A 26,005-nucleotide genomic window follows, 5' to 3' on the forward strand; every position below is an offset into this window, starting at 1 on the left:
GTAATTAAGAGTCGCTAGTTTTACCACTACCACATCTCATATACAAAGAAAACTATGTACTATAAATGATTTGTTGATATGGATTAACAGGGCTGCCTGCAAGTTAGGGTTCACCTTGGGTCACTTCTGTCCCCATTTTTGATTCTACACACAAGGCTATAGGACCAGTCATGGTGAGTGACTCTACTTCAGAATTTAGCACCACACCACTGCACCTGTTACAGGAATGCTTTCTCCGACTCATTTCCTCTTTACTATCACTTGACAGTATGCAAAGGGATTTTGTAGCACCTTTGAGACTAAGGGCCCGAACAGACTGGCCAAAATAAAGCTGCTTCACTTTGGAGGTATGCTGTTTAAATGGTACATGCGTCCTAATAGGACGGAAGCTGCACCAAAGCCACGGTCCAATCCTAAAGACTGGAGTGCAGCTTTGGCGCAGCTTCTGGCCTCTAAAGACGTGTATGTCATTTAAACAGCATACCTCCAAAGTGACCCAAAGCAGCTTTATTTTGGCATGTCTGTTCAGGCCCTAAGATAGGCCAAATGAAGCGGCTCCATGGCAGTTAAAGTGGTGTCAAATTGAATTATTTCTACAGTGTAGATGCACCCCCAGAAAGGCCAGGAAGGAGTGTCTGGTCATCTCTTCTAACATCAGGGTATCACTGAAGACCTGAGAGACAGATCCTCACCTTCCTATAAAGGGACACAAGGTCTTTCTGGAATCAGAGGATTGCAACCATAACAACTCAACTATACAGGCAAAGATGTTTAAAAGTATTACTAATGACTAATTATCACTTTGTTCTTGTGTGTTTCTTGAACTGTGTTATCCTATAACCTTTCATTTCTATGAATTGTTTTTGTGTTTTAACTTGGGGAAGGGCACCAAGTTGTAAAAGGTGTTTGTTTTCAGCTGAATGACAGACCACAGATGGCATGCCCAGCTACCTGGAATCATACTAGTAACTGGTATACATATTACCGTAAGCAATAGAATGTTTCCAATAGCACTTCTTACCAAACAGGATTTTGAAATAAAATAAAGTTGCAGTAAGATTGACATTGTCACTCCTTTCTGTCCATCTGGCAATCATCTAAAATACTACTGCTGCTGCTACTACTACTGGTGGTGGTGGTAGTAGTAATAGTAGTAGTAAATAATTGTAGTAGTAAAGGCAAAATATAGACTTAAATTTTTGATTGTGAAGTTTGGATTATGAAATAGCTGGTAGTTTAACTAGTTTTCCTTTGCTGCTATTTCTTGTTTGAATGCTATTAGATCGGGAGGAGATTTTATGTTGTTTCTTTTTAATTTGTTCATTTTATGGTACAAAGGTGGAAAATCAGGATGGATGGAAGGCAAGCAGGCAGGCAGGCCATCAAACATTTTAAATAATAGCAACAGCAAAGTTTATAGTACTAAAACAACTACTTACTGTAACTATAGTATAGTGATTTGTGAAAGTTTTGGTCGGATAAACAGCTCTCATGTACTTTGAATATGTCCCACATTTTTCTGCAAGAGAATATGCTTAATGGTTATAAAACTACTACTAGCGAATTGTTTAGTTTTTTTAAAGGAGTACTTTTCAATACTTTCCACAAATCTTGACCCCTGGGAAAGATACAATTTGTCCTTGGAGACTTCCCCACAAGTTACACAAGAAACATCTGCAGTTTGTAAGGACTTACAATTAGAGATGTAAATTCAGCTGGTTTGTCCTTTGGTTTTGTCTTCACTGCAGGAATAAATTAATATTCCTGTCCAACTTTAATCCAGTCACATACCCTGAAGTGTTTCAAGAGATTATTCTACACAGAAAGATACACTGGGTTTTGCGTAAAAATAGTGGGTTTTCCACACAAAAAAGGCAGTTGTGCAAAAAGGCATGACTTGCAGAAACACACATGGTAGGGTTGCCATAATTGTCCACTAAAACTTGGGACAAAATGTAGGACAAATTCTAGACCAAACTGTAGGACAACTGCAGGACAAAACTCAGCCCAAAATGTAGGACATTTAATGTCCTCAATTTTTCTTAAATGTCCTACATTTTGAGCTGAGTTTTGTCCTGCAGTTGTCCTACAGTTTGGTCTAGATTTTGTTCCACATTTTGTCCCGGGTTTTAGTGGACAATTATGGCAACCGTAACACATGGTTTTGTACAAACTAGTTTTTTCAGTGTGATTTTTCTGTATCTAAATCCAAAATTTTGGAAACTAATGTTAAAATATTTTTGCACAGAACACAATTTTCACAACAAAACATACAATTTGTGCAAAAATCATGCTTTTGTGGAAAAGATACAAATTTGCACAGACAAAAAGTACGTTTATAGAAACAACAGTTTCCAGAAACACATATGAACATTTGTGCACTAAAATGTGTTTCTGTACAGAAAAAATTCCCCAAACATTTCAGGATATACAAATATGTGCTGAAAACTGTGCAAAATTCTTACCCCTGTGTTATTCTATGTGGCCAGATTTCCCATAAATGGGAGCCCTGCTTTTTGCCAAGAAATGAATAATCATAAATATTCAAATCCAGTGGAAGCTGCAGATTGCATTTTGTGCAACATTTGGACATTACAATCTAAAAAAGTTGTACATAAATTTCAACTATCACTGGCTGTGACGGGGAGATAAAGTCAAAGGAAATAAGAAACTACCTCTTGCTTGTCTTCACCCTGGAGAAAGAGGAGAGAATGAACAACAACAGGCAACCTTTTGCCCTCCAGATGATTGGATTTCATCTCCCATAATCCCATGCTAGATGGACCTGACTGGAGGTGAAATTTATAAAATGCCCACTGGAGGGCCAAGAGTTTCCTTATCTATTATAGGATATGCACCCTTGGGTGTGCCTTGTCTAGTTTCAAATCTTCACCCACAGGCTCTTTTAAAACTGGGAGGAACAATGCCCTGTGCAATTTAAAGCCTGTGATAGGGGGCAGATTGATCCTAGCGTTTGTTCTTGGCTTTAGCAGATGAGCCACTGTATCAGCAGCCATTCCCAGAGCCAACAGTGTGGGAATAATATTCCTGGCTGCTCCCAGAGTATTCTGGCCCATCCAAACTCAACCTGAATGGGTCTAGTCTGTTCTTTTTCTTCCTTTCCCCTCCATCCTGGCTAAAAATTATTTGCAAGCAATCCCAAGACTCTTGATTAAAAACTTATTATTCATCCTAAAACATTATAGCAGAGGTGGGAGTCATGCAGCTGTTCAGATGTTGCAGGACTGCAAGTCCCAGAATCCCTACCTAGCACAGACAATGGTGAGGAATTCCAGGAGCAGCAGTTTAGCAGCTTCTGAAAGGGTATGTAATTCCCACCCCAATTTAAAGGAATATGATTACTTACTGAGTTTTTCAAGGTTTGGCAGTAAAGCGCTCCATGTTTCCAAATATTCTGCCCTAAAGCCATCCATGGAAAAAAGAATAAGTGGCGACCGATCAAACCTGAAAGTAAACATCACACAAGCCTATATGTTATGAATCAACAAAAGATCTTGCAGAAAATTATCCAAATGAAGAAAACACAGATTATTACATGATAAACAAAACCTAAAAACAGAGTTTTTAACCATAATAGTTAAACTCAGGGGTAGGCAACCTTTTTGTGCCGGGGGCCGGGTTGCTGTCCCTCAGACAACTGGGGGGGCCGAAGCCAAAAAATAAATAATTAAATATTTTTTTAAAAAATTAAATATATAAATAAACCAGGACAAATGTAGGACAAAATTTTCAAATGGAAGACACTTTTCAAAAAAAAAAAAAAACTGAGGACACGCGAAAAAATTTGCTGATTTTTAAAAAAATGTTAGTATAAATGCATGTTTCTGAGGCTTCTATAGATAATTGCCCCCCAAAGGCCCCGGCGGCAATCGGCGGCAGGACCGGGCTGGGGACGGTCCCAAGGCCTTGCCGGGCCGCAGGTTGCCTACCCCTGGTTAAACTGGTGTCAAATTGTTTTATTTCTGTAGTTCGAACAGTCTGAAAGATGGCTTTAAAAGCATGGAGGGACTTCGAGAGAGAAGAAGGTGACATTGTTTAGCATTGGATAATCTGTGTATGTAACGACAGAATCTGAAGACTATCAGACCATTCTTCAGTGGCCCTGAGCTCACTGAGAACAATAAAGGCAATAAAAGAAGACCAATAAAGGCTGGTTCTGAATTTGAGAAAACATCCCTCCTTGAAAACTCAAACCTGTGTATATCCAGTACAAAGTTCACTTTAGAAGAAAGAGAATTATGGATTCTTCTGAAGGTGCCTATATCAGCAGGGCTAGAGATATTTTTTAACCATCTTTTCAAAAAAAGTTTTCAAACAATCATAGAGACTTTTATGTCTTTTTGGTTAAACTACTAAAATGTCACTGTAATACAAATTATGGAATAGTCATTGGTGTTCATTAGTTTATAAAAATCATAACATATCTATGAAAGTAGTATATTCAGGTGATTTAAACATGTGAGAGATGAGCAATCAGTACTTTTGTATCACAAATGGCTATAATCCAGAAAGAAATACAATCTCTTGACAAGTTGGACTATGATATATATACTTCTAGTTTGTCTTTTCATAATTCATTAACGTGTTTAGAAACTGTAATTACAAGTTGGGTATCGATGTAAAATGTGACCATTGAATTGTGACCTCTGGTTAAGGGGCAACAGAGATAACATATGAACATTCAACATTCAAACTTCATGAGATATATGTGTGTGTGTGTGTGTGTGTGTGTACTTCAACTCATCTCCCTATTTACTTCTCCTTGGTTCTTTTATAATGAATTTTCCATTGAATTCCATCTAACTTCTCTCACCATCACTAAAGATGACAAAAAAACTCACATGTTGGAATGGTGTTTATTTTTCCATACATGCACATGTGGATTGTTTGGACTAGAATATAAGAGTGCAATCCTAGTTGGTCAAAATGGCCAAAGGGCTAGACCCACCTGAAGCTACATCATCTGATGCTCAAAAATAGCCCCCCCCCCCCCCAAAAATAAGGTCCTTCACATCAAACAGGCTGTATCAGCTGTCTGTTCTTCTATTATAGGCTCAGACCATGCATTACATGCAAACCCTTGTACAAACCCCTGTCAGATCCTTTTAAGGAAAAGTAGTTACAGCGATGAGCAATTTAGAATAGGGAAGTGGCAAGATGGCAGGAAAGCCAGCCTGGCATAATGGTTTGAGTGCTGGAGTATGGCCCTATACAGACAGGAGCTTTGCGCTGGCCTGGGGCCAAAATTGAGGTTAGGTAGAGCTGGGCATTCACATGCGCCCAAGCCTACTATCGGCATGCAGGGGCCATCTTGCCACGCCCCTGTCCACATGGTGCATGCAATGATGATATGCATAAGATGCAGTGCCCAAATAGTGCCACGTCACACAGACATCATGATTGCATGCGAATGCACCAATGGCACCCCATGCATGGCATAAAAAGAACCCGAACCCACCATTTGTCTGATGCAGCCCCTATCTGGGGCAGAAAGGGGCGGTGTCTCGCCACCCCTTTCTTCCAGTCTGCAAGTCTGTATCCCCCCCCATGACTCTGGAGACCATGGTTTGATACTTTGGGTAAGTCACATACTCTCAGCCTCAGAGTAAGGCAATGGCAAACCTCCTCTGAACAGATCTTGCCAAGAAAAGCTCATGATAGATTCACCTTAGGGTCATCATAAATCAGAAATGACTTGAAGGTACATAACAACAATAGGTCAGGCCTGCTTAATCCATTCCTGGTGCATTACTTTCCTGCTGCAGTTCCTCTTCCACACACTTTTCCCTCCACAAGCTTCCTAACCAAGAAACACCATGAAATGTTGCAGCAGAGATGGAAATACAATAGAAAATCATTGGCTAGAATATCATATACACCAGGGGTAGGCAACCTGCGGCCCGTGGGCCGGATGCGGCCCGGCAAGGCCTTGGGACCGGCCCCAGCCCAGTCCTGCTGCTGATTGCCACCGAAGCCTTTGCCCTCATGCGTGAGGGCGTGGGGCCTTTGGCCTATCAGGAGGAGGCGGGCAAGGGGGGGCAAGTGGCAGGCAAGGGGGGCAATTGTCTATAGAAGCCTCCAAAATATGCATTTATATTAACATTTTTTTAAAAAGCAGCAATTTTTTTGTGTGTCCTCCATTTTTAAAAAAGTGTCCTCCATTTGAAAATTTTGTCCCACGTTTGTCCCGGTTTATTTATTTATTTAATTTTTTTTTAAATTGTTTAATTATTTATTTTTTGGCTTCGGCCCTCCAGTTGTCTGAGGGACAGCAACCCGGCCCCCGGCTCAAAAAGGTTGCCTACCCCTGATATACACTCTTAGGAAGAAAATATGGAAATCCATTTTCAGAGTATCTTTCAGACTTCAGGGAGCCCTGGTGGCACAGTGGTTAAATGCCTGTACTGCAGCCATTCACTCGAAACCACAAGGTTGTGAGTTCAAGACCAGAAAAAGGGCCCAAGCTGGACTCAGGCTTGCATCCTTCTGAGGTCGCTAAAATGAGTACCCCAGTCTGTTGGGGGCAAATTAGCTTACTTGCTAATTAGCTTACTTGCTGTTCACCGCTATGATCTTTGGAATAGCGGTATATAAATAAAACAAATTATTATTATTATTTACAAAAACGAAGTAGTGGAGGAAGCATGACTGCTTCCTTTTTTAACATTTACTCTGGAACATGAAGATGTTATTTAGGATCTTTGGCCAATATTTCCTCACAACCTACCCCATCTCACTAGGTTGTTGCCACAATAAAAGAAAGAGATGGGAACCATGTATTGTCCAGAGGTGGTTCCTGAGCTGAAAATAGTAAGACTATAAATGTTTTCAATAAAGAAATATATTGGATGAGGAAATCACGCATGTCCAGATTTGATTAATTGAGTAGAATTATTGAGTATTTGAGCAACTGAGTAAATATGTGGGCAAATGAATCAATAACATTTTCAGGAAACTGGAAGTAATACCACATGACTTCTGCTTATGCTTAAGTCTGACTTTTAACCTTCTTGCAGATAGGTTAATGAGGCTGGAGCCACCTAAATACTCTGAAGGCACCAGATCCCATCTGATCTTGGAAGATAAGCAGGGTCAGGCCTGGTTGGTACTTGGATGCAGGACCACCAATGAATCCCAGATGCTGTAGGCTATATTTCAGAGGAAGGCAATGGCAAACCACCTCTGAATATTCCTTGATTCAGAAAACCCTTTGGAATTCATGATATCTCTGTGAGTCAACAGGTGACTTGAAGGCACATATATTACATTAAGGAGTCATGGAGGTGAGCAGGACCAGACTTCCACTGCTTTGGGGTGGCTGGGGGGCATTTAAAATTATTTTTGGGTTAAAAGCATCCAGAATTAGGTTTGGCAAGCTATGGGGTCTTTTAGAGTGCTTGAGGGGCTACAAAAAAGAGAATGAAACTTATGGGATGCATTTTATTCATCCTGCTCTAGATTAATGAAAAGCTGATTGGTTCTTTCATAAAGAGAATGAAGAGATTACATAACTTCCTAGTTTGTAGAGGAAGCACCCATAACAACAACAAGCAGATAAAACAACAGCACTAGTTCAAGGCACTTGCTTTTATCCAACCATGTGGAAATGCAAATTATCCAAAGACTAGTCCAGGTATTTTTGGCATCTAAGGTTAAAAAACGCCACATACTTGGCAGTGAAAACCTAATAAAAAGAATGTGAATAATTAGCAATGTGGTGCCCTTTCAAGACCATCCCCACCCCCAAGCTTGTTGCCTGAGGTAGCTGCTTCACTCTGTCTCATGATAGAGCTGGCTATTGAAAACAGATTATCATGATGGTAGAGCAAGGGCAATTCTGTGCTGAGAAAAAAGAAACTCACACATAGTTAAGAAAAAGCTGTAAACTCTCATCACTGTAATGGTTTATTGACTTGAACTGGACCACATATGGCCCTCTATACAGTTATAGTGTGACTTGGATTGCTGTTTCTTGTTTGTTGTGTAATAAAACAATAAAGATCACATCCTTCTTTTATAACTTGTATGTTAAGCTAACCAATTGTCAAAATCTTACCCTGGTGGGCACTGAGCAGCATTTAAAGAAGTGCATGCCTCATTTTGCCAGGGTATTTCTCCTGAAAGACACATAAAAATTACATTGTAAATGCAAACATTTAAATTAGGTGGAGAACATCCAGGGATATAGGAGGCTCCCATTGCAGTCAGTTTACCGCTACTATGGAGAATGATACGATTAGTGAGGCAGGTAATTAGGAACATGATAGATATTTAGGGGAAAAATAGCCTGTGATATGTAAGGCTATTTTGCAATAATTTGTTAAAGGTCTCACATGTACTGCACTTGTTTATTAATATTTCCTCAGCCTAGCCTTAAGGTAACCTTTACTTAATTCAGCCAATATGCTTTCCTGGAAGTATATTTAGTAATAAACAAAAAAATCCTTTGAACCCTTATTCCCCTCACCTTTACAAACACTTTTGTAGTCCGTGCAACAATCTGTTTTATCCAAGCAGTCATCAGAACAGGAGCAGAAACTTCTGGACATCCGTGTCTCGCCACAGCGTGCTTTAGTGCAAGACCAACTCTGAGCTAAAAAAGGGGGGGGGAGGAAGCATGTAGGGATTAATTAGGCATGACTGAAGGTATTCAGTATTTTTCTGATGGGAAATTAGCTTTTATGGGAATAGAATCCACAGTGGGAAAATAGAAATACCTAGAGAAGCATTTTCCTACATGCAAGCCAAAACCGTGTATGTTTCATATATGTTGAATGCACACATGTCCTTAAACATTTTTTGTACAAAGGTCTTACAGGTAGTAATCATGAAAATGTGATGAAATTTCTCTCCATAATAATAGAGGCTTGTGGCATTTAAGGACTAGTAAGTTTTATGTGGCACAGTCTTTACACACTTAAGTGGCCATTTTTCCAAGTTAAGAGCTTTCTGGCTTTGAATAATGGCTGCCAAAGCGCATTAAGGGAAATGGACTGCAGCTGAACTGTACTCAGATGGAAGACAGGGAGACAAAAGCCATGAGATAGAACCAGGATGCATCCCAAATTAGGCTTCAATTCAGGAGCGATAAGTCACGTTATAAAAGCTGTGCGATAAACTCCATAATCTACATCTACACTCTTTAATAATTTTACAAAATCTTAAATTGAGGCCTAAATGACCTATGATATATCCCCCCTCCAAAATGATATATCGTTGGAAACAGGGATTTAAATGTTATTGTATTATTCTGCAATCTGTATTATTCCTTACAGACAGGGATGAAAATTATCTTCTCAGGGCAGCAAAACCCTGGGAGCCATAACAATTTCTGGTTTCACCCATAACCTTTGTAAATACACATCATGTAATTTACATTTGTCATGGTGTTATATGTTATGTAGTATAGACAGATCTGTGAAGCATTAAAGTGGAGTCATACAGTGGCTCTGTTTGAATTATCATATCTCAGTTTTAAGTCAAATACGAATGAAGCATGGTTCTTGCCCATAAATGTAATTGCTTTTCTCCTTCCTTCTTGGTATATAATACAGAAGTCACTGATTAACCAGGATCCCCCTTCCTCTTTCATCCAAATTAGGAAATAATCATTATTTAAAAGCATCCATCTTGTTGTGAAATTATGAAGCATAATCTCCCAGTTTGAAGTTAAGAAGCACAATCTCCCAGCATGCATCTGCACGAGCAAAATAAAACAGTCTCGCATAGTTTTCACAGAAAGCTGTCCAAATGACATACAAGATGACTGGGGCCTTTTCATTGCTTTCGGGCTTTAATCCAGAGGGGAAAAGTGGAATTTATCCTGGCTTTGAGTGGAAAATCTGGATAACCATGTGTGCATGCTAATTGCACTCCACAGTGACATCAGTGTGGGGTGGGGTACATACATTCACATGGATAGGAGGGGGGAACCTGGAGTGGCCACAGCAATGTGGCTGTACATACTGTGATTTATCAGACCAAGGTGAGTTCAAAAGGGAAAACTGTGTAGCGAGTGCTTCTGAATGTGCTTCAATGTGGTGACTATGAGGACAAGCATGAGATTGCTGTGGATCAGCATACTCCAAAGGCAAGTTGATTTTTCCTATTGGTGTAAACAGGACTTAAGTCTTAGGGAAGCCACTGGTCCAAGTCTGGTTTGTTTTTAGTGAATGGTTGCTTGGATTACTTGATGGAACTAACAATTTAAACCAACAGGACTACTAAACCAACAGATTTAGGCCAACGGTACTAAAACAGGGCTTCCTCTTGGGATGGCTTGGCATGCTTTCTCTTTTGAGAACTTAGTTCAGTCTAGAATGAAATCATCTGAGTAAAACAGTCACACCTACTTGGCATAACACAGGTCTCCTCATAATCCCAGCAGCAGTCTTGACGTTCTTTACACCTGTCATCACAGCTACAGCCAGCAGTTGATTTACTTAATGTCTCATTGCATCTGTATCTACAGCTCACTGGAAGTAAAACCAAAGATAATTAACTATGAAACAAACATGTACAAATACTTCCATATTAGGAATGTGCACATTAGTATAGGTCTCAAATATGTATACAATACTTTATTCTGTTTTAAGAGAATGGGTAGCTCCTGTACCACAGGTGTGAAAACTCCCACTCTCTAGATATTGCTGGGATGCATCTCCTATGGGCCCTCAACATTGGCTCCAAGGGCTAGGGAAGTTAGATGCTATGTACAACAATTGGAGATTCACAGAGTTTCATGCTGCAAAACCAAACTGGCTTCCACTCCCTCCAACACATAAATACACTCCTGGTTTATTTTTCCTTTTCAGCTGATACTAAGTATTGCTTAACTACTGAGCAAGCTCAGGCATGGAGAGAGAGCTCTTGTAAATTCCTCATTTGCTTTGGAGACAATTTCATTGTCCAAATGGTGGAAGAGGCAACAAGGGGATCAGCTATTTTGGATCTGATCTTAACCAGCAGGGATGACCTAGTTAATGGAGTGCAAGTAGTGGGATCCTTAGGTGGGAGTGATCATGTACTCCTGGAGTTTGTTATACAATGGAAAGGAGAAGCCAGGCATAGTCAGACATGCATTCTAGACTTTAGGAAAGCTGATTTTAGTAAACTTAAAGAAATACTGGGGATGATCCCATGGTCAGCAATACTAAAAAAGAAGGGAGTTCAAGATGGATGGGAGTTTCTCAAAAGGGAGATACTGAAGGAACAATTTCAAACAGTTCCAGTGAGGAAGAAAAATGGGAGTTGTCTCAAGAAACCAGGATGGATGACTAAGGAACTTTCAACTGAACTAACTTTTAAACAGAGCATGTATAAGAAATGGAAAAATGGGGAAATCACCAAAGATGAATTCAAAGAAATAGCAAGCACATGTAGGGGTAAAGTCAGAAATGCTAAAGCACAGAATGAACTCAGACTTGCTAGAGAGGTTAAGAACAATAAAAAGGACTTTTTTGGATATGTCCACAGCAAAAGGAAAAAGAAGGAAACGGTAGGACCGCTGCATGCAGAAGATGGCAAAATGCTAACAGAAGACAGAGAAAAGGTAGAATTACTCAACGCCTTCTTTGCCTCAGTCTTCTCAGAAAAGGAAAAGGGGGCTCAACCTGAGGATAAAGGAGCAGAGGACAGAATAGGGGAATTTCAGCACATAATAAGTAAAGAGATAGTACAGGAATATCTTGTTAATCTAAATGAATTTAAGTCTCCAGGACCAGATGAACTACATCCAAAACTACATCCAAGGGTATTAAAAGAACTGGCAAATATAATATCGGAGCCATTGGCAATAATCTTTGAGAACTCCTGGAGAACAGGAGAACTCCCAGCAGACTGGAGGAAGGCAAACGTTGTCCCCATCTTCAAAAATGGGGGAAAAGAGGATCCAAACAATAATCGTCCATTTAGTCTGACATCAATACCAGGAAAGATTCTGGAGCAGATCATTAAACAGAGAGTCTGTGAACATTTAGAAGGCAATTCCATAATCACAAAGAGTCAACATGGGTTTCAGAGAAACAAATCATGCCAGACAAATCTAATCTCTTTCTTTGATAAAATTAGCAGCTTGGTAGATGAAGGGAATGCTGTGGATTTCAGTAAGGCCTTTGACAGGGTTACCCATGGCATTCTTGCAAACAAGCTTGTAAAATGTGGGCTAGACAAGGTAACTGTTACATGGATTTGTAATTGGTAGACTGGCCAATTCAAAAAAGATGTGGAGAAACTGGAGCGTGTCTAAAGGAGGACAACTAAAATGGTGAAGGGTCTGGAAACCATGCCCTATGAGGAAAACCTTAGGGAGCTGGCTATGTTTAGCCTGGAGAAGAGAAGGTTAAGAGGTGATATGGTAGCCCTGTTTAAATATTTGAAGGGATGTCATATTGAGGAGGGAGCAAGCTTGTTTTCTGCTGCTCCAGAGACTAGAACGTGGAACAATGGATGCAAACTGCAGGAAAAGAGATTCCACCTCAACATTAGGAAATATTTCCTGACAGTAAGGGCTGTTTGACAGTGGAACAAACTCCTTCGGAGTGGAATGGGGTCTCCCTCCTTGGAGGTCTTCAGACAGAGGCTGGATGGCCATCTGTCGGGGATGCTTTAATTTAGATTTCCTGCATGGCAGGGGGTTGGACTGGATGGCCCTTGTGGTCTCTTCCAACTCTATGATTCTATGAGAGAGTTTCCTCCTCAGCAATTTCTTGTCTGTTTTAAATTTTAATCTCTGGAAACCTCTCTTGTTTCTTGATGGCTTCCATTTTAGTTCTACTCCTGCTGGTATTTTCTACCCGAGTTTGCTATTCAATGGAACAATGCAATTTTTAATCCCAAAACATACCTCTGAGAATGTTAAAAGGTCATTTAAGATCAGTCAAGACTGAAAATTCAGAGATGCTATTTTTGTACCAGAGGAGACTCGGTCACCCAAGGGTAATGAAATGTTCTTAGTCATAATATCTGGCAATGTGAGAATACTGGCATTTCAAGGCTTATTTCGTTTCATTTCACCTACACATTTACTTTGGCAGAAAGTATTATGAACAGAACATTCTATGATTATTTTGTGTAGGCTTCCATTTATTAGTAGTACTTTACTGTGAGATTTTCAATCACTGTTGGGTGGAAATGTGAAATGCATGAAGGGTTTTTTTATGTGTTTCATTGCCTTATCTCCTTGCCTCTGGCAACATGAGTTTTCTGAACAGGGTCAGGATATTCTTGCTGAGATTTAGATTTCAGATCATTCTGAACTATGGACGCTTTATACGCTTTCTTGCTAGTATAATACATCACATATTTTAACCCAGGCAGAATAATGAACAAGTACAGGATCATATTCTTCCCTTAATCATGTATAATATAGTAAAACATCTTCACCACAATAAGTTATAAAATATGGCTTGTTATTGTTATAATGGGCTTTCAAGTAAAATCTGAGTTATGGTGACCCTATCACAGGGTTTTCTTGGCAAGATTTCTTCATAGGAGATTAACTATTGCCTTCCTCTAAAACGGAGAGTGTCTGACTTGCCCAAGGGTAACCCAGTGGGTTTCCATACCTGAGAAATCTGGTCTCCTGGATTCCTAGTCCAGCACTCAAACCACTACACCACACTACCTCCCATAAAATATGTTTAGCAGTAGCATGGCATAGTGGCTTGAGTGTTGAATTATGACTTTGGAGACCAGGGTTTTATTTCCAGCTTGGCCATAAAGCCCACTGGTCACATGCTCTCAGCCTCAGGGGTAGGCAATGACAATCCTCTAAACAACTGTTGCCAAGAAACCCCATGATAAGTTTGCTTTAGGGTCATAATAAGCCAGAAACTACTTGAAGGTATACAACAACAACAAGAAGCAAATACTGAGGGGGTCCTTGGATTTCTAGTCCAAATAAGGACTTTCCTAAACTCTAGCCCCAATCTCTTTTCCGTTGTACCAACAAAAGGTCAAGGAAAAGTTAAGTAGGTCTGCATTCAGTTTCAATAAACTCTTCACAAAACTAACTATTGGTGAAGGATGCAGCAGGGTCACTGATCACCAGGGTCCGGTACATACCGGCCCTTTGTAACATCCTCGTCATATGCTAGGATTGCCATGGGGAGCTCCGCCCACACACCACTCAACCCTAGCACATGACAAGGCCGTAAAATGACAGCGCCCTGTATACATGTGGTGCACTGGTTACGCCGCCGCCACAACTTGAAAAGAACCTGCTTTTCGTGAGTTCTTTTTCTGCCGGTGGGAAGCTGCACAGTTTGGTGGCTGTGGCTTCCCTCTGGTGGAAAAACATGCGCCGGGAGGCCACCCTTTTTGGGTGGTCTATACTGCTCCCAGGTTACCTAATCAGGTGTATATTACTGTAGTGTTGCAGAAACTGCAACTGCTTTACATTAGTCACCAATCATCTTCAGGATCTTGTTATTAATATATACAGTCAGCCCTTGGTATCTGCTGGGGTTTGATTCCAGGGCCCCCTATGGATGCCAAAATCAAAATGTGGATGCCATTAAATACAATGCCATAGTATAATTGTGTCCCTTATATAAAATGGCAAAATCAAGGTTTGCTTTTTTTGGAATTTATATATTAAAATATTTTCAAGCATTAGATGGTTGAATCTGTGGGTAAAGAATCTGTGGATACAGAGGGCCAACTATAAAACCCTACCCAACTCTGGACAACTTGCCATGCTGGTTGGGGGATTCTGGAAGTTGTACTCCAAACAAAGTAATTATTTCAAGCTCTGGCTTCCACCAGGTTACCTGAGAGACTATGTTCTGCCTTACAAACCTATAAGAACAGGAGATTCATCTGAGGAGATCTCATTAAGGGTACTTTGTCCAAGTGATCCTTTAGCATTGTCCTAAAATAAAGATGTGTAAAGGGACCTTGCAGCACCTTTGAAGCTATCTGAAAGATAGAAGTTGGTTGCATGAGCTTTCATAGACTTGAGCCTAATTCCTCAGATGCATGTGAAGAAAGGTGGTTGTGGTTTTTTTCCCCTATAGTCCCTGTACTTTGGACACTCCATATTATTATTCATGACACAGAATCTGTCATTTGGTTTAGGCACCTCCAGAAAATGTACTTCCTTACTTAAGCCCTTTTCTTAGTTCTCCCCCCCCCCCCCTCTGGATTTATACTTCTTGGAAATTATTTGCTCTTTTATTAGTTCAAGTTTAGTATCAATCTGTTGTTACATACCGTTTTATGATATTGTTTTATGATATTGTTTTCTGAAAAGCAGACAAGAAATGTTACATAATAAATAAATATAAATTGGTGCCTAATTCAGTTTATGTAAGGTGTCCCATGCCTCTTATATGATAGATAATTCTGTAATAATTCTGTTATTTGAGGGCATGCTAATCAGAAGGGTTATCCAGGCCATATCTAGTTTCAAAGATAAATACTTATAAGAATGAAAGTTGTGATCTTGAGGTTCCTTATCTAGCACCTGGATGGCAGGCACAAAAATTAGGTGACCGCATTTATTCTCTACTATGGGGAGCCGTAATATGTTTCTATTTACTCTTTAGTAATATTCTTTTCTATATTTGCATCTGTACATATAAATTAGCCTGTGCCAAATCCTTATCTTTTTAGGCTGTATGTTTTCTCATATTTGGTGAAATGTAAGTGGCACCTGTAATCTGAAATGTGATGACTCATGCCCATATTTACCCCGTATTCAACAGTTTTGACCTGTTTTGTATGATACTGAAGCTATTGTAAAGGTACCTTGCACAGTTTTCTTCAGTCCAAATCCCAAACCTAGTCCAAGAGCCACAATCACAAGACAAGCCAAAAGAACCTGTAGCACAAAAAAAAAAGGGAGTAAAAATGGCATATTCCACATATGCAAGATGTGGTCTTCACCCAAAAATGGAAGCAATGTATCTTCTAAAGTGAGGAAATCCTATAATAGCAGAAGAAAGAACCTCAGTTAAATTTCCAGTCCAGTACTCACTCAGTAATTAGGGCATACTTCAGAAAAGTTACATTCAGGATTGCACTGTTGATACATCAGTGCTGTGTTTTAAATGAAAAGCTGCTACAAAAATGTTTCCTTTATGGACATTTATTTTATTGTTTAGAACTCTGATTGGTAAAGAAGAATGAAGGAAATAAGACAGGCTTTCCTAACCCAACACCTTCCAGATGTGTTATCCTACAGATCTCATTACTCCCAGCCACTATAGCCAGTACATGTAATAATCCAGTACATCTAGAGGAGAAGATATCTGAGTAATTAATATACGTTCTGTTTGGTAAACTAACTGTTGGCAAAATGTCATTAGAAGCACCATAACTAAAGTAGCCACTTGTTGTGGTGGGCTTCTAAGTCAACTTTAAGTTATGGTGACCCTATCATAGGGTTGTTGTTTTTTTAATCAAGATGTATTCTGAGGAGATTTCCCATTAACTTCCTCTTAGGTTTAGTGCAACTTGCCCATGCATACTCGGTGGGTTTTGTGACTGAATGGGCATTTGAACCCTGACCTCCCAGAGACTTAGTCCAGCACTCAAACCGCAATACCACAATGACTCCTTAAGCACTGATAATTTATTGTGCATTGCTAATTTATTAGCAGAAAATTATTAGAATTGATCACTATAAAAAAAATACAAATACAGTCAGCCCACCGTATCCACAAATTCTGCATCCATAGATTCAACCAATCATGGTTCAAAAATATTCATCCATAAAAAAACCTCCAAAAATCTTGATTTTATCATTTTGTATAAGGGATACCATTTTACTATCCCATTGTATATAATGGAACTTAAGCATTCATCTGGATGTCCTGGAACCAAATCCCACAGATATTGAGGACTCATTAAACAATATATTTTCCCATTGAGAATAATCTGACCAGTTCACATCTGAAGCTACTTAGTATACTATCTAGCTGTAGACTTAAGGCCCCTGCTCTCCTTTTTGTACATTTCTTTCTCATTGAGCCAAGTTTAGACTGGACAGCCCTGCAAATAGAGGACTGTTATCTGACAGTCATTCAATCCAAAGGCTGTCCACAGAAATGTAGACCACATGGTCACACCCTAATTAATATACCCAGGGAATCTGTCCACAAAAACAGTTTTATCACAGGGTAACAAACTTATAAACCGTTCCTCTGATCATATCTTAAGTGGTTATTTTTCATGTAAATACTCGTCATCTTATCCACTGAGTTCAGTAAACCTCTCTCCTAGGTGACAGAATTGCAGCCTTGCTGTAGTACATTTAAATGTCTTTTAAGGGAAGGTGGGTTGTTCTGACAGTAAATACTCTGCGCCTTCTTCTTATTCTGCATTATCAAGCTCAGAATCTTGGGAAACCTGGGATTTCTCAATTATCATTTTTGCTGGATCAAGATTGTAGTATTTCTGCCCATGTCTTGCCTTCTGCAGGAACAATATGTTATTTAGGGGAAAGAATGGAAACTGGCAAAGGAGTGTCTCAGTCCATCATCCTTAGCTAGAGTTTGTAGGGACAAATACCATATGTGTGATACAAATAACCACTTGAGGAGGTTTCCTATATACCAACTGCACATTTATTTTCACTCCAAAACTGTTTACAGGAACATTCCTCATGTGCAAGTCCTTTATGTATCATGGTGGAAGCATAGATAAAGGCTATGTGTCCAAAAATATTCAGAAAGTGATAGCACATTTACAAGTAAACTAAACAGGTAACAATGGTTTGGACATATTGGGCATCACAAGTGGGGAAATGTGCAACCAGTTTATAGAAGTGACATTGTGTCACTAAAGGACAATAGTGGTATACGTAACTAGCTAGAGTTCCCTGGTGTACTCCCTTCTTTGTATTTTCTGCTCTGTAGATTCCTCATCCATAGAAGCTGAGGCTCAAACTAGACATTAAGGAGAATGTGTAGTCTCAAGAATTGATACATTTTTTCCTCCAGAGCTCCTCCCTACAAAGAGCTATAGTTCAATAGTAAGACTTAAACATTAAGCCTATGTTTAATAGATACTATGAGAAACAGATGTCTTTTACTACTTGAAGAAGTATCTCTCCTAAAATCATACTAAATATATCAACTAGCTTGACTTTGATACTTTTGATTTCACTTCTTGCCACACACCTCTCCTTTTCTTATGTAGCCAATGGTAGCAGGTAGCAGATCCATTTTTCTTGCTCACAGATAATGCAGATCACTTTAATAAGACTGTCCTTCTCCTCACTGAATACAGTGACAAATGCTGATGATTCCAAACACCAGTTTTCATACAGGCGAACACTGAGAAACTATGGTTTTCCACTATGTGAGGGAGCTGTAGAGAGTTTTGGACCTGTGCATTTGCTATTCTCTACTTTTCATGGCTGCAAGAAGGCTAGATCTGTCTGCTTCTTTCTTCTTCTTTTTTAAAGAAAGACTGGGGTACTATTTAATCTGGGAGAATTGGTGTATTTAAACACTATTTAATGAGAAGTTGGGCTGAGAAAATATAAATACATACAAATAGAAGTGCATACAAATTGTGAATAAGTGAAAAATGAAAACAATCCAGTCCTGAACTTTGCATTCAGATCTAACAGGGCTTAACAATCAGCAGCTGTCTGAATTCAAACTGTGGTTTGTTTACAAGTAATATGGATGGTCCCAGTGTCCTTGTGAAGCAAAGGTGGGGGAATCACATATTTGTCGGTGATGACTATGCCAGGCAGATTCAGAAACAATGCCTTTTCTTAAAAGAATAGAATTGTTGTTCACCAAATTCCACCTTCATGCAAAACAAGGAAACTCTGTATCATATAAATATTTATCTTGGCTATATTTTTATATTAAAGCACAGAGGGAACTTTTGACTCCTACATCCAAAAGGCAAATAAGGCGTTTTACACTCACTAGATAACTATATAATTTTTAAAAGCATTTGTTTTGCAACTTTCCTTCTCCTATGATGATGGTGATTATTGTTTTGTTTTTTTCTCTTTATCAGAAACAGGATCTGTCTCTGTGGTTCTCATTCCCTATCCTAATACCTCAGCCTTACCTGATGCAGCATCACCCCCGGTACAAGTGCTGTATTTGCCCTTGCTGCCAAAAAGACCAGGAAGAAATACTTAGCAGAGATAGCTATTCCTTGTAACAGGGATAATTTTAGTTAAAAGGGTTTAGCTGTGAATTTTAATGTATTACTGTTATATATGTTATATATAACCACTTATGTTGAATTTTTGCTATTTGGTAAAATTTATTGTATAATGGTTTTATGGAAATTTTATGTATATTCTTTTATGGATATTTTATGTGTATTGTTTTATTGTTTTGGCGTTTTGCAATGGCCATTGGCCAAAAGTAATAAAGAATGATGGTGATGATGCCTACATGTGGCTATTGTCTCATCTTCTCCTCTTGCAGATCATTAGGGTGTAACAAAATTGCCTAAATATTTGTATTCTACTTACAGAGTTTGCTGTTGGCCTTGAAGAGAGAGTTCCGTGAAGTAAAATTCTACTCTCTTGAAATTAGGTATCATTTCTTCATTCCATTTGTTACAGTAATGTAAACTCAAGAATAGGTGTGGTTCAAATATAACAAAGAAACCATGTATTTCTGTTACAACAGGGAAATAGTTTGGGGGCTACACTACAGGAGGAGAAGTACAAAATATTTTCACTTTAAAACAAGCCATTTGGCAAGGACACATCTTATTTCAAAGTCAAATAATGCTTCTGGGAACATGATTTTAGATTCAAAACAAGATCCATGCTCCTGTGCACCTTGTTTTAGAACAAAAATACATTGTGAGCTTGGAGATAATTTATTAAAAATGCAGATATCCATACTTCATTAGCATTTTCAACTCCAGAGAAAACATCAATTATCCATACTTCATTAACATTATCAATAATACATTTACTCTCCACAGAAAAATTCAGTTATCTTTACTTCATTAACATTTTCAACAATAAATTTACATTTCAGAGGCATAATTGTGTTAGTCTGGAATATCAGTATGCAAAGGGATTTTGCAGCACACTGCATATTTAGCATATCTCCCTTCTGGTTTCCAGGCTGTAGCCACCACATTCCAAAACTCCTTCCACCATTCCAGTGGGCATCCACTCACTTTGGTCTTTGTCCCTCAATGACCATAAATTAAACCGAAGTTGTCATCTCATCACCATACCCACAAGTTTTGTAGGTCCATGGGTATTCATAATCTATAAAGAGGAAGTAGACCAAGCCTACAAAATCTCATGCTACAACTCCTTTTGCACAGTTAGTCTCAAAGGTTCTGTAAGATCCTTTGCAGTAAATTATTTGAATCCTTAAATGCCCACAACAGTAGGCAATAATGGGCTGGGTGATTTGATTCAGTATAATTTTGCTTCATATGTGCCACAGGAACATTTTCAACCAGTTGGCTAGTGTCATCAGTACCACTGTACTGATTCCCTTCCTGCCTTTTTCCTACAAATGAATAAACTGTAAAACTAACCATGCCATTCCTCTGGAGAGAATTATCTGTTCAGACTTGTATTTAAGATAAATTATTATTTCTCAAAAGCACTTGTATAAAGGGTGTTATAATGAGTTATAAGGAAACTGTAAGGATCACGCTTAGAATGTACCACATTAAGAGTCTGCTCAGGATGATGTAAAGGATGATGCCCATGTACAGAGGCTGACCAGACCGGTAGTTGAAACTTGCTTACTTTAATTTTGTTGGTCTCTACTGCATCTGAGAGCAGAAGGCTATTTTATAGGATACAGGACATGTCATGCAATGTAGTGATGTAAAGGAATCAGGATTCACAGGTCAAAGACCCAGGACATTTTGAATAGCAGGGTTTATAACATCAAATGTCACTGCTCTTGGACACTCCTTTTCTCTCAGGGTTTAGCTACAATCTCCACATCAAGCCAACAGTGGCTTGATTATCAATCCATAGTATTTGGGGGTGGTTTGGTTCTCGGCAGGCAAGACTCACTGGAGATTATCACACTCAGATGGGATAGGGATGGGATTGCTTTTCCATCCTTATCCCATCTGGGGGGGGGGGATTGCACAAAAACCTTTCATATCATACCCGCTGATCCTGTCTTTATCCTGTCATCAAAGTGGCATTGCATTAATGTGAAGACCTGTTAATGCAAAATGCCAGGGCAATGCCACTTCAGTGATGGGACAATGACAGGAGCAGTGCAACATCATTTGAAAGGCTTTTGCGCAATCACTGTCACTCGTGCTTTCCAGGTGGGAAAATGTCTGGATAAGCACGACATTGTATGAAAGTCCTTTTTGCAATCACACAGGAAGGATGGGACAGGGATGGGACAATGATGTCCCATCCCCCGTATGATAATCTCTGTTGGCTTCACAAAAGACGTGTTCCTGCTATAGATAAAAACTGATAGACATTCATTCTTTTTATATACTGTAAATCAAAATAGCTGTGTGTGTTCTAGGACTGTCCCAAACTAGTGGTGGTGCTGTTGAAATTGTCATGAGGGGGGCCTGAATTTCAAGCTCTGCTACTAAACTGAACCAATGTGCCCCACTGCACATATAGCTCTGTCCATCAGGGTTTGAGTACCATTCCTGTCTCACAAGCTCTGACACATAAGCCAGCTGCTTCTTATTGCCTAATGCTACAGCTGAACCTACTACATTATGCTATATTCATCTCAAATATATATCTCTGACATACATATCTCTCAAATATATATCCCTGATATTTCTGAACATCACTATGAATCTTGACCCTCTTCCCAAAGCTTTTTGTCATCACTTTTCCTCCTCACTACTGCTAGCTGAATGATGCTTTTATGGAAGATCCTCTCACAAAGCAGTATTTCGGAAATGGTGCCAATGGTGCTAATGGCTTCCCTATTAACACAATTTTAATATCAGCACATTATAATATGAAGATGGCTGTGGGTCAGGACATGCTAGAGTGGTTTGGCATTACACGAGTTAGCCTCAAACATAAACATTTTCTTCTGTCATCATTTGCTTTGCTTAATTTGTTAAATCCAGGTTGGTTTACCATGGTTTGTACATATATTGCAGATCAAGATAGCATACAAGCTTTAAAATGTGGTTTGCAATCCTGACTGGGAGGGCAAATCCAAACCGTTGTTTGCCATTTGGGATCTGATAAACCATGGTTAGTCACAAAGTTAAAGCACCAGCATGGTTTGAGCATTGGGCTACAACTCTGGGGACCAGGGTTCGATTCCCAACTTGAGCATAAAAACCCACTGGGTCATGGTGCGTAAATCACATTCTCTCAGCCTCAGAGGACAGCAATGGCAAACCCCCTCAGAAGAAACTTGACGGAGGATAAATTAAGAGGGGGATGTAATCTACCAAACCTTAAGTTATATTATTATGCGGTATGTATTAAGTGGTTGGAAGAATGGTTTAAATTGGATAATAAGAATTTGCTGAACATTGAAAAAGATAACTTAAATCTGGGATTACACGCGTATATGTGGTATACGAAACCTAAAAACAACAGTACATTTAACCATCATGTGATAAGAAAATCCCTGCTTAAGGTTTGGAATAGAATAAGATTTCAATTTTATAAGAACATCCCTCCCTGGGTATCTATACAAGAAGCTTACTTTGATAGAACTAAAGATAAAGAAGCTTCGTGGACAAGATATGGAGATATAATAAACAAAACATCAGAAGGTATATACAATATGAAACCCATAGAAGAACTGAAAGAGAAAGGGAAAATTAAAGATTGGTTTCTATATAATCAAATAAATAGCCGCTTTAAAGCAGACATTAAAACTTTTGGATTAACAATGGATAATAATGAGATAGACAAAATAATGTTGGATAAGAAAGGTAAACATATATCAAAATATTACAAATTACTAAAAGAAAGAGATCTGGAGGATGAAACCATCAAAAGTAGTATGGTAAGATGGGCACAGGATATTAAGAAAACAATAACAACAGAAGAGTGGGAAAAATCATGGAAAGAAACAAATAAGTTTACCCTGTGTCAAAATTATAAAGAGAATTATATCAAGATGCTATATAGATGGTATTTAACTCCCCAAAAAATACATTACATATACAAAACAGGAGATACTAAATGTTGGAAATGCGGTAAACCAGAGGGAGATTTTTTCCATATGTGGTGGACATGTACTAAGGCAAAAGAATATTGGCAAAAAATCCACGGAATTATCCAAGGTATCTTAGACATTAATTTTCCATATGATGCAAAATTATATTTATTAAATATAACACACAATCTTAAATCTTTAAAAAACAACAATAGGATCATTCTATATATGGTCACATGCGCAAGAATTTTATATGCTCAACACTGGAAAAAGGCTGTTAATCCATTGATAGAAGATTGGTTGATTAAAATATATGAGGCAAAAAATATGGACATAATATCAGCTACAATAAGAGGAAAAGATAAAAATCAAACAGAAGAGGAATGGAAATGTCTTAAGAATATTGAATTTTGAAGGAAGAGATGATAATAATAATAAAGAAAAAATACATAATAAATGAAGGCTATATGATAAGGCTATGTCAACACAGGAACAGATAAAGATAGAATATAAATATTAGGAGTAAACAAAAAAAATTTTTCAAGATGTGGGAATACTCAAATGTAAAGGAAGTATGACTAGAAAGACGATGATTTCAAATATCCTTTGTAAATAGTTTATATTTGTTGTTATTAGAAGGTATATAAGGTATTGTAAACTTGTTTGTATGTGTGTTTGTATGTTGTTTTTTATTTTTATTTTTATTATTTTTTCTTTCACTTTTGTGTAATGTTTATACTAAATAAAATTTAAAAAAACAAAAAAAAAAAAACAAAAAGAAAAAGAAAAAGAAAAAGAAGAAACTTGCCAAGAAAATTCCTGTGATATGTTCGCCTTAATGTTGCCATAAGTCAAAAATGACTTGGAGGTGCACAACAACAAAAACAGGAAACAAAATGCCATAACAGGAGCTCAGGAGAAGAAACAGATTATTCCTGTAATACTAAACTGTGCACTATTTGTGAATTGATTCCTATCCTAGATGCAGCCCAAGTAACACTGGGAGCCTTTAGAAAACACTAACCCATTTATTGACAAACCTCTCAGCCATTAGGATACAGCGGACTCTGAATGAAATAAATAGCACCTTTGAGCACTATTTCTAGCAGAAAGGCATGCATAAATAAATAAATAAATAAATAACTCACAGCAGCCATATGCTTTTTGTTTCTAAGATCCAAAAAAGGGTACACACTGCATTGCCTACATATTAATTCACAATGAGGTTGGGAGATGAGGGGTTAATATCTGCAACTTTCTGCAACTTTGAAAGTTCCAGTATCAGTTATTTAATAGACTATAAGCAGAAAACATTAATAATAGCTGTTGTACAGTTAAAGCTGCTATTTATTTATGCTCTCATACCTTCAAAACTTGCCAGGAAACTTCCAGATGGTTCGTGGAAAATACCATGTCGAGGGGATACATGCAACAAAGTTAGCATTTCAAGTTAAAAAGTAAGCAAGGGATAATACTTACAGCACATAGTATCTTATATTTCTTAAGGGTACTCCTTTTGACAATCTCTTCTGTTTGTAAACCCATACGCTCCATCTGGCTGTTTCACTTCAAGTTTGTTTCACTAACAGAAAGGATTCAGCTTTTCTAGTTACACTTTACTCTCTTCTTCTTGGCCTCTGCCCTTTCGGCTCTGCTTCAGCCCAATGGAGCGATTATCTTTCTGAGTCTCAGCATATATATGAGAGCATAGTCCTTGATGATTGGATATGACGAAATGATAAAACACTTCTGTCAACAAGTTCAAAGGGTGGGAAGCCGTTTTTTAGCATGCTTTCCAAAGCATTCTGTGAGGGTTCTTTAAAGGAAATTCAAGGGAAAAATCAGAAAACCAGAATGTTCTTTGGTGGCAAGCCACGCACACACATATGCCAGTGATGAATAATGCTAAAAATATGTTGTGAAATCCAAGTAAGCAAATGAAGTATGTTCATTATTTTCAAAGCAATATTCTAAAACAAACAATCCTTACTCCCCCTTCATTCTAAATGTTAAACTATGTTTAATATAATTCTTCTGATTCAGGGGGAACAGGTAAATTGTACTGGAGACAACAAGAGATCTGCCCAAAGTAGGTAGAGCTCATTTTATACAAAAAGAAGAACATAATAGCATCAATGTAGAAACAAAATACAGTTGGCTCTCCATATGCATGGATTCTTTGTCCACAGATTCAACCATCCACACCTTGAAAATATTTTTTAAAAATATAAATTTCAAAAAGCAAACCTGGATTTTACCATTTTATATAAGGGGCAGCATTTTACTAGACCATTGTCTCTAATGGGACTTAACTACATTTTTTTTTAAAAAAATGGAGAAACAACTACCAAAGTCTTAGGAGAGGTCATGTTCCTACAAGATGATCATATCCTGTAAATGTGTTTAGAGGTATTCCACAGCTGGTGTGCCATCACCCAGAAGGTCTTTTTTCTGGAAATACTGTGTTACAGTACTCTGTGCTGAACCTCAAGCAAGAGTGCCCTAGTGGAGGGAACAGCAGGCAGTGGGTGTCCCAAGTTATGAGGGTGTTGTTAGAGAATTAAGCATCGTATTAAACAATTGAACAATTTCAAACAGTTACAATAATTTAAAATCATGCATACATTTGGATAAAATCACTGTTACAAAGAATTTAATAAAAAGCCATGTTTTTGCTTGTCACAGGGATGAAACCACGATTGGCACCAAGTGGGCCTCCAAAGGAAGGGCATTTTCAACGATGCCAAAATGACAAAGAAGGCCTTCTCCAATAGCTTCCTTTAAAACACATATTATATGGCTTCTGTAAGATGTTCCTATCAGAAATTCAGCCACTAGCTGAAGTTTCTCAGCCATCTTCAGAACAGCTCCATTGCAACAGCCTGACTGGGAGGTTTTCA

General features: G+C 38.5%; 1 protein-coding gene across 5 annotated transcripts in view; it reads right to left on the minus strand.

The window, feature by feature from the left end:
- The window catches only part of ENPP3 (ectonucleotide pyrophosphatase/phosphodiesterase 3), an 81,003-nt gene extending 56,198 nt beyond the window's left edge, over positions 1-24,805 (minus strand). Inside the window, exons 1-7 of one of the 5 annotated variants that reach the window (XM_042447275.1) lie at positions 24,585-24,803; positions 15,772-15,844; positions 10,374-10,496; positions 8,489-8,614; positions 8,078-8,138; positions 3,368-3,465; positions 1,440-1,519 (exon numbers count right to left, since the gene is read on the minus strand). In XM_042447275.1, coding sequence (XP_042303209.1) covers positions 1,440-1,519; positions 3,368-3,465; positions 8,078-8,138; positions 8,489-8,614; positions 10,374-10,496; positions 15,772-15,844; positions 24,585-24,659 — 636 coding nt within the window. In that variant the 5' untranslated portion in view covers positions 24,660-24,803. Of the gene's footprint in view, positions 1-1,439; positions 1,520-3,367; positions 3,466-8,077; positions 8,139-8,488; positions 8,615-10,373; positions 10,497-15,771; positions 15,845-24,584 lie in introns of those variants that run through there. The other 4 variants (XM_042447283.1, XM_042447289.1, XM_042447294.1 and 1 more) reach the window with 4 other exon arrangements.
- Positions 24,806-26,005: the final 1,200 nt, after the last annotated feature.

Source organism: Sceloporus undulatus, chromosome 1 (genome assembly GCF_019175285.1).
Source record: "Sceloporus undulatus isolate JIND9_A2432 ecotype Alabama chromosome 1, SceUnd_v1.1, whole genome shotgun sequence".
In the NCBI taxonomy this organism is placed as follows: Eukaryota; Metazoa; Chordata; class Lepidosauria; order Squamata; family Phrynosomatidae; genus Sceloporus; species Sceloporus undulatus.